General features: G+C 40.8%; 1 protein-coding gene across 1 annotated transcript in view; it reads left to right on the top strand.

Moving 5' to 3' along the window:
- The first annotated feature begins 272 nt into the window (after nt 1-272).
- Nucleotides 273-10,211, top strand: part of LOC123256111 — a 36,570-nt gene continuing 26,631 nt past the window's right edge. Inside the window, exons 1-4 of the mRNA XM_044684803.1 lie at nt 273-342; nt 639-965; nt 8,761-8,816; nt 10,139-10,155. Of these exons, the coding sequence (XP_044540738.1) occupies nt 273-342; nt 639-965; nt 8,761-8,816; nt 10,139-10,155 (470 nt within the window). The remainder of the gene's footprint in view (nt 343-638; nt 966-8,760; nt 8,817-10,138; nt 10,156-10,211) is intronic.

The following is a 10,211-nucleotide window of genomic DNA, read 5'->3' as shown; positions in this document are numbered from 1 at the left end:
AGGAAGTTATTCAAATGCCACTGGGGCCAGGAGACAGCCCCCTTAGTCACAATTATGCTGCAGCAAGTCCCTTCTCTTCAGATTCACTTCTGTTTTCCTCTTATGCTCCATCCCCCAAGGTTGGGGGCTGGGCAGATACCGGTGCTCTCAGCTGCCTTCTTTAAAGACAGCTCTCTCTGGGCAGGACTCACATCCATGAAGACATAACCAACCTTGGACCATAACTGCCTGGAGCCAACTACACCCCCTGAAACTTGTTCCACATCTGCAAGATGTTTACCAGGATCCCTAATACTCTTTCCAGAGCTTACCCTTTGGGACTACTTTTCTGTATGCTCTCAGGTATCTCTGTCCTCACCATCTTCCTACCCTCTTCCTGGACCTCTTTGTGGAGTTATGTCTCTAATTAGTTTCCAGATATTTCTGTTCCATTCTGTTCCCCATTCTCCCTTCCTCTCTGGCCTGGGTATGTGGTTGACTCTCTTTGTTTCTAGTTCCTTGGGCTGTTCTCCTGGTCAGTCTGGGTGTGAGACTTAAATTTTTATTACCTTTCGGGTATCTCTGTCCCGATCCTCCAACTTTCCTTTCTATAGGGCTTATTGTGGTGTTGATCTTCTCATTCCATGTGTCCTCTGCAGGGTCCTGGGCACAGATGCAGCTGGTGGAAACAGGAGGCAAACTGATCTATGAAGGCCAGAACTTGACCCTGACCTGTAAAGCTTTAGGGATTCAAATTAAGGAGCTTTCCTTTTCCTGGCACTGGACACCACCTGGAGGCTCAAAAGAGTGGGTGGCCAGTATCACTGCTGGGACAAGTAATGTCCGAGAGTACAGGAAAGACATTCAGAATAGAGCCTTCATTTTCAGGAACAATGAGGCCAACACAGTCTTATTGACTCTGTATCATCTGCGGAAAGAGGACTCAGGCATTTACTACTGTTCAAAACTCACCATGTTAAGGCCAGGCACAGGGCCTAACACAAAACCTATCTTTCCTGAGATAGGACCAGGACTGGAGATGAGAATGCAGCTGCTGCCTAACCTATGAACCCAGGCATGGGAAACCTCTCAGCCACAATCCTACTAATGTGCATGCATGCGAGTGTATGAGCATGTTGTATGTATGAGAGTACATGTATATGTGTGTTTGTAGATTAGAGGAGAGACAGACTGCGTCTATTTGTCTTTTTTTTTAAATTTTTTTTTAAACCCTTGTACTTCGGTGTATTGTCTCATAGGTGGAAGATTGGTAAGGGTGGGCAATGGGGGTCAAGTGACTTGCCCAGGGTCACACAGCTGGGAAGTGGCTGAGGCCAGGTTTGAACCTAGGACCTCCTGTCTCTAGGCCTGACTCACTCCACTGAGCTACCCAGCTGCCCCTCTATTTGTCTTTTAAGAAGAAAAAGAGCTTCTCTCCTAGCCTTTACTACCTCTCCATATACCTGCCTTGCTCTCATTTGGTGCCTTCTTCATCTACCAACATGGTGAGTGCTATGTTGGTTAGTATTGACTAAGCTGACTTTGGCAGAAATTGCTCTGGCTTTTGCAAGGTCCTACAAATCCACTTCCGAAAGTGCTGTATCTAGGTCAGGTCCCTTGTTTCTGAAGACTACTCTAATTAGAATAAATGAGGAGATAGGAAACCAGTGAATCAGGAGGCCAAGTTTGTAATGCATTCATCTCTTTGGACTTTTAACATGAGCTGGCTAAGAATTCCAGCATAATCATGTACAAGTGTCAGTTTGAAAGAAGATCTTGAAAGTAGTGTTACAATCTTTGGTCTGGGTTGTTAGCCCCTTCCTTAATCCTATATCAATATAGGGGATCTTAGAGGACATTAAAGATCTCCTTTCAAGAAGTCATGAGAGCTCTCACATACTTATTGCCACAGGTGCTATCCCAGTAGTAACAGTGGCCAGAAAGCATGCTTCAAGTGGATGACTAGTTTTTTTTTTCTTTTTTAAACCATTACTTTTTATCTTAGAATCAATATTGTGTACTGCTTCCAAGGCAGAAGAACAATAAGGGCTAGACAATGGGGGTTAAGTGACTTGCCCAGGGTCACATAGATAGGAAGTTTCTGAGGCCATATTTGAACGCAGTACCTCTCGTTTCTAGGTCTGGCTCTCAGTCCACTGGGCTACCTCCTAAATGACTAATTCTGAAGGGTGTATATTATATTAATAAGAGTAAGTAATTAGAGCTAAGGGGACTTGAGTGAGTACATCTAGAGGGCTTGATCCTCTACCTTTTGCCCTGGCAACTAGCTTTCAGAAAGGACATCTTTATCATACAACCCTTTAACTATAACAGAATGTAGGGAGCCTAAGAATGGCCACATTCTTCCAGGAAGGGTATTGATTATCCAAAAACTCTTAGGGAGGAAATAGCCCAGGGTTTCAATGAAAAGCAAAGGGAGTTTCCAATAGTCAGACCACCTCACTGACCTGATAAGCCCTGATGAATCAAAGATTTAAAAGGGTAATAGGCATATATTAGGGGAAGGAAGAGTAAGAGAGTATGTGAGTTCAAATAAAAGGCAACTGAGAGACTGAAAGATTGGCTGTGCAGTTATATATGTATATATCCCCCAAAGATCTGTTCTGGGCCCTTTCTTCCTTTATGTTATCTCACTTATTATATCTTATTGATTCTTCATAAATTCAATTATCATTCCCATGAAAATGATTCCTAGAGCTATATGTCCAGCTTTGCTTGGGCTCTAGTCCCATATCACCAACTGCCTTTTGGATATCTCAGATTGTATGTCCCATAGGCATCTGAAGCTCAATTAATTAAAACAGAACTCATTTTATTTTTCCCCAAACCCTTCCCCCTTTCCATCTTCCCTCTTACTATTGAAAGCACCATCAATATCTTGGTTAGCCAGCTTCACAATCTCTGTACCATTCTCTACTCTTCACTTATACTCACACCCCATATCCAATCTCTTGCCAAGACTTGTTGCTTCTACCATCATAATATGTCTAGTATTCACCTCTTTCTTTTCACTCTTACTGCTAATACATTGATATAGGCCCTGATCACTGTATTACTCAGAATAGCTAAATCTTTTTCATTTGAACTTTGTACAATATTGCTCTTACTGTGTATAATGTTCTTCTGGTTCTGTTTACTTCACTTTACATCAGTTCATGTAGGTCTTTCCAGGCTTTTCTTGAAGCATCCTACTTATCATTTCTTAAGGCAAAACAATATTTTATCAAAATCATATACCACAATTTGTTCAACCATTCCCCAGCTGATGGACATCTCCTCAACTTCCAATACTTTGTCACCATAGAAAGAATTGCTATAAATATTTTTGTACAAATAGGCCCCTTCCCCCTTAAAAAATCTTTTTGGTATACAGACTTAATAGTGATATTACTGGATCAAAGGGTATGCACACTTTTATAGCCCTTTTGGCATAGGGTTGAATCATTTTACAAATCCAGCAATGCATTAGTGAGAGATCAAGTTTTAGTTTTTCTTTGTAGATCTAGTGCTTTGCACAGTGCCTGGCACTTAAGTAATTAATAAACAAGTACTATTATAAAATGTTGACTGATAAAATGATTACTAACAGGATTCATGTAGCTTGGAGCTCATGAATTGTAATAGTAGAAGTATGATCTTACAGAGTCCTATAGAGCTTCCTCTCAATCTGTGTATGGGAATGTAAGCTTGGGGAATATTCCAGCTACTTTAATATATAATTTGATATCTGTCTGAACTAGGCTCACTTAATTTCAACTTAAAAATTCTACTCTTCCTTTGTTAGCTATTCCATCACGTTCTTCATCACCCCCAACTTCCTAACTTTTTAGCTATATACTGCTATATGACACTCTGGGAGAACTCCACCTTGAGATAGAACCCTTAGAGATAATGATAGCCTATGTGAATTTATTCTATTGATTAAGAAAACTCCTATTGGATTGGCTAGGTGGCTCGGCAGATAGAAAGCCAAGATTAGAAATGAAAGGTCCTGAGTTAAAATCTGGCCTCAGATACTTCCTAGCTGTGTAACTCTCGTCAAGTCACTTAATACACATTGTCTAGCCCTTTCTATTCTTCTGCCTTGGAATCAGTATTTAGTATTGATTCTAAGAAAGAAGGTGAGGTTCTAAAAAAAAGCTCCTACTGCTACTATCTCACTCACTATTCCAATGATTCCGAACCTCTGGTTGCTATAGTTCAAATCTGTTCTCTGACCTCCATCTGTCCTCCCTTATGCTTATCCCCTTCAAACAAATCCCCCCAACATGCCATTCTAAAGCTACCCATCCCTTCTACTGTCCTCTCTGGAATATTCACTCCATAAGTAACATATTTTAGTTGTGTGGTCCTGAGCAAGTCTCTTAACTTAAAAAAAAGTTTATTTATTTAGTTAATTTAGAATATTTTTCTATGGTTCCATGATTCATGTCCTTTCCCTTTCCTCCTCCCACCCCCCTCCCATAGCCAATGAGCAATTCCACTGGGTTTTATGTGTATCATTGATCAAGACCTTTTCCCATATTATTAATATTTGCATTAAGGTGATCATTTAGAGTCTACATCCCCAATAATATCCCCATTGAACCATGTGATTAAGAAGTTGTTTTTCTTCTGTGTTTCTGCTCCCACAGTTCTTTCTCTGAATGTGGATAGTGTTCTTTCTAATAAGTCCCTCAGAATTGTCCTGGATCATTGCATTGCTGCTAGTAGAGAAGTCCATTACATTCTATTGGGCCACAGTGAATCCATCTCCTTCCATATTTTTGCATTCACTGAGATATAGGTCCCTTCTAATGACACAGCTTTCTTGTCCCTAATGCTGGCTACACTTTCACTTATTCCATAGATTCCATCCCATAGTAGGGGAGTTGGAATAGTCCTTTTTCCCCATTACCACTTTCAGGTGCTCCCTCTGCCACCATCAATTAGTAACCTCTCCTCTTTGAGGTTCACTGTCTTTTAAGCATTCTGCATACTCTTCAGAGTCCTATGAACCAGCTATAAACACCTTCCACAGACGCTTCCACACCTGGGGTTTAAGGTAGGCTATGTATCACTGTGTAGACTAAGTTGGAACACACAGTGATGAAACCTCAGAAACATCTGGGGCAGAAACCAGACAGCCTATAGGATGGGTGAGGAGATTATGTATGGGGAGGACACCTATACTTTACTCCCACTTAGATACACACTAGATATTTTCTGCCCCCTTTGACCCAGATGATAGGGTTGGTGGGATTTTCTTGACCTTAGGCTCATAATCCCTGGCCGGAGAGTATTTGGCCCAGGGAGTACTGCTGCCTAGAAATGACCTTGAAAAAAATTCTAGCCAAGTAATAAATCAAAGAACTTGAGACTATAGGGATTAAGTAATGACTGTTGGTTTCATAATTAACTGAAAGGTAGACTTTGTGAGTATAACCTATAACCATATTGGTGAACCTATGGCATGCTTGCCCTTGTATGCTTGAGGCCATTTCTCTCATCCCTTTCCAGCAGCCCAATGGGAGTGTTTCCTCTCTCCCCTGTCTGGGGTAAGGTTGTAGGGCTCACAGAAGTGAAGGTTGCAGTTTGGGGACAGTCTCTAAAAGGTTCACCACCACTGATCTATAAGATGAGGATAATAATAACACCTATCTTCTAGGGCTGTTGTCAGGATCAAATGAAATAACACATGGAGAGCACTTTACAAACTTTAAAGTGCTATTATTACTAGTTGTAATTATGTGAACTATATTATCCCATTAAGGAACTAAGCAGGTACTAAGTAGACCATGAAGAGTAGTCAGTCAACAAGTATGTTTAAGTACTTTCACTGGGTGCACGGAACTATTCTAAGTGCTAGGAATTCAAAGAAAGGGGAAAAAACATTGTCTCAGATGTCAGGAAGCTTACATTGTAATGGAAGAGGCAACATGAAATATAACTACGTATATCAAGATACATGCAGAATAGATGAGCAGTAGGCTGGGAGAGAGGGAAGAGAATCGGGAGGGCCTCCTGTAGAAAATGGTTTTGAATTGAGTTTTGAAAGAAGTCAGGGAAACAAAGAGTTGGAGGTTAAGAGAGAGAGCATTCTAAAAGCATGGAGTTAGCAAATTTACAAAGAGCTAAATTAATTGTACAAAAAAGCAAGCCATTCCCCAGTTGATAAATGGGCAAGGGACATGAATAGACAATTTTCAGATAAAGAAATCAAAACTCTCAATAAGCACATGAAAAAGTGTTCTGAATCTCTTATAATTAGAGAAATGCAAATCAAAACAACTCTGAGGTACCACCTCACACCTAGCAGTTGGCTAACATAACAACAAAGGAAAATAATAAATGTTGGAGGGCAAATCCCAAAAAATGAATGTTGGCAAAATTGGGACATTAATGCATTGCTAGTGGAGTTGTGAATTAACCATTCTGGGTGGCAATTTGGAACTATGCCCAAAAGGCTTTAAAAGACTGTCTGCTCTTTGATCCAGTTATACCACTGCTGGGTTTATACCCCAAAGAGATAGTAAGGAAAAAGACTTGTACAAAAATATTTATAGCCTTACTCTTTGTAGTGGCAAAAAATTGGAAAATGAGGGAATGCTCTTCAATTGGGGAATGGCTGAACAAATTATAGTATCTGATGGTGATGGAATACTATTGTGCTAAAAGAAATAATGAACTGGAGGAATTCCTTGTGAACTGGAATGACCTCCAGGAATTGATGCAGAGTGAAAGGAGCAGAACCAGGAGAACATTATACATGGAGATGGATACACTGTGGTGAAATTGAATGTAATGGACTTCTGTACTAGCAACAATGCAATGATCCAAGTCAGTGCTGAGGGATTTATGAGAAAGAACGCTATCCACATCCAGAGAAAGAACTGTGGCAGTAGAAACACAGAAGAAAAACAACTGCTTGATCACATGGATTGATAGGGATATGATTGGGGATGTAAACTTTAAATGATCACCCTAGTGCAAATATTAATAATAAGGAAATAGGTTTTGATCAACAACACATGTAAAACCCAGTGGAATTGTGTGCTGGCTATGGGAGGGGGGTGGGATGAGGGGAGAGAAAGAACATGAATCATGTAACCATGGAAAAATCTTCTAAATTAATTAATTAAATGAAAAAAGCATGGAGTTAGGAGATGGAATACAATTCACAAGAAACAAGTAGGATGTTTAACTGGGCCATAGAGTGTATGGAGGGGATTAAATATTGTGGATTGTATGAAGATTAGAAAGGTAGGAAGGGAATAGGTTGTGAAGGATGTTAAAAGCCAAAGAGAGGACTTCATATTTGATTTTTATTGAGTTGCAGGTAGAGTAACATGTTTTGAACTATGCTTTAGGAAAATCACCATGGTAACCAAGTGGAGGATAGATTGGAGTATGGAGAGACCTAAGTTAAGGAGACCAATTAAAAGGCTAATGAAAATGTCAAAGCATGAGGTAAAAGAGGGTCTGTACTATGTGCTGGCTACATGAGTGCAGAAAAAGGGCTATAAATGAGACATGATGCGAGGGTATAAATGACAGCTTGTGACAATAGTGTGTATAAGATGAGTGAGAATGAAGATTAGAGAATCACACCATGGTTGGAAATCTTGGTGACTGGGACAATGGTTCTATTCTTAACAGTAATAGAGAGTTTGTGTCGAGGTCAGAATTTTGCTGAGAAAGGTAATGAGTTCTCTTTTGGACATGATGAGTTTGAGATTGTTATGGGAGAACTTGATATTATCTGGTTTGGGATGTACTTTTTTAAAGAATCATCAGGCTTGTACACCACAAGACTCTTTTTTTAATCTTTTAACCATTTTTTTGTAGTGGAGAAAATAAATAGCTGTCCTATACCTGATTTACCTTGTAATTGAATACAGTAGGGCCCCCATATCCATGAAGGATACATTCCAAGACCAACTGCAAATGGCTCAAATTACAGATATAAGTAAACACCTTCTGACCTCATATATATGTACTTTCTCTCTCTTCCCCTCATTTCAGTGTTTCTCTGCCCCCTACCTCTTCTTAAAATTCCCCCAAAAAGGTGAAAGTGAAAACCAAAGAGACCTCCACTGAGGACAGACCTCCATGCTTCACTGCTAATAGATAGCAGGTAACTGAAACCATGGAAAGTGAACCTGAGGATCAGGTGGCCCCATTGTACTTTTCTAGGTTGCTTAGTCATCCCTTTAGAGGAGACTCTAAATATGAGCCAAACCTAAGATTGTTGTAAATGATTGTCCCTGGAATTCTTCCAGGGATTTGAGGTAAAATGAACCAGAGACAAGAAAAAGCCTGATCCTATTCTGTAATGGCTAGGTTTCACCAGAACTGAACCTGGTCCTCATGAATGTAGAATTGGGACTCCTTAGTGGGAGAGAATGTTCCAACCCTCAGTCCATTAGTTCTGTTGCAAACAATATATTCAAAGTAGATGCAAAATGATATCTAGAGGGAGGACAATAGCAATTGGTAGGAGGAATCAGGATAGGCTTCCTAGAGGAATTAACTTTGATGGGAGATAGAGATTCTATGAGGCAGAGATAAAGAGGGAGAGCCTTATAGGATTAGAGGATAAGCTACTTAGAGATACAGAGATGGGTAATTGCATGTTGTTATGGAAATTAACAAGTAGGTCAGTTTGCCTGGACTTCAGAGTATAAGAAGGAGACTTATGTGAAACAAGCCTGGAATGGTAGGTTGGAGCCAGGTCATAAAGTGTTTTAGATGCAAAGGAGTTTATGTTTTACTCTACAGGTAAAAGAGAATTGCTGGAGTTTCATCTTGAGCAGGAGAATGATGTGGCTAACTCTGTATTTTAAGATAATGTTTTGGCAGTCTTGTAGAAGATGGATGATGGATGATGGGATGGTGCAGGAGATGGACTGGAAAGGAGAGAGGCTAGATACAGATAAACAAATTAGAGGATTACAGTTCAGGTGAGATGTGATGAAGACCTGAACTAGGGTTTTGGAACTGTAAGTGGAGAGAAAGGGGGTAGATGTAAGACATTAAGAATGTTGGATTGGCTTCCGGGTTAAGATGGCGGCAGAGTAAGAAGCAGCTCTTAACCTCTCCTGACCGAAACATACAAAACTCCTCAAGGGGACATAAAAACAAGTCCAGACGAACAGAGGAACCCCACAACAGGGCACAGCGTGGAAGGTACGTGGAATCGAGACATTTCCAAGCTACAAAGGGCTCTCACTCAATCGCGCGCTGAGCAACCGCCCCACCCCCACCCCCTCCACACTCATCTATAGCTCCGAACCCAGCTAAAAAGAAATAGAGCAAGTTTGGGGCACCCATCGAGTCATTGGAAGCTCCGGGACCTGTTCCTGAGAGCAGCAAGACTTAGGACCCCATTAAGTCAAAAAAAGCACGCGAAATCTGAGCGCGCGCGCCGGAGCAGGACGCTGGGCGCAGAGAGCGCCAGCTGAGTAGAGGCGTGGGTGGAGGCAGAACTAAAGCCTAAGTGGGGAACCAGTGCAGACGGGTATACGACTGTGGAAGCAGCACCCTGAGACTTGTAAAGAAACCTCCAGCAGAGGATCAAGCAAGAGGGCCCACCAGGGGGCTTGACCTTGGAAAAAACCAGAATACAGACCTCAGGAGCCAATAGATTTGGAACAGACACTGAGCCCGAGGATAAAGCTGAGAAGCTGCTGGGCTAATGATGGCTACTCAGCATCAGGAGGTTCAGAAGAGAAAGAATAATAACAAAAAGAAGAAGTCTTTAACACTCGACAGCTTTTACACAGAGAAAATCCAGACAACCGAGCAAACAGAGGAGGAGAACAAACAAGCATCTGGACCCTCCTCAAATAAGGAAAACTCCTCACAAGCTATGGAAGAGTTCAAAACTGAGATTCTGAGGAAAATGGAAGAGATCTGGCAAGAAAATAACAGTTTAAAAGGTAGAATCTTGCAATTGGAAAGTGAGGCTCAGAAATCAAATGAACTGATAAGCAAATTGAACACCAGAAATGACAAGACTGAAAAGGAAAACCAGTCCCTAAAGGCTAGAATAGAGCAATTAGAAGCTAATGATCTCTCAAGACAACAAGAACAAATAAAACAAAGTCAAAAGACTGAAAAAATAGAAGGAAATATGAAATATCTCAATGAGAGAGTGACAGACCAAGAAAACCGGTCTAGAAGAGACAATTTGAGAATAATTGGTCTTCCAGAAAAACCAGAAATTAATA

This window comes from Gracilinanus agilis, chromosome 1 (genome assembly GCF_016433145.1).
Source record: "Gracilinanus agilis isolate LMUSP501 chromosome 1, AgileGrace, whole genome shotgun sequence".
NCBI lineage: Eukaryota > Metazoa > Chordata > Mammalia > Didelphimorphia > Didelphidae > Gracilinanus > Gracilinanus agilis.
Note: the sequence above shows the minus strand (reverse complement) of the source record. Positions and strands in the feature narration are given on the sequence as shown.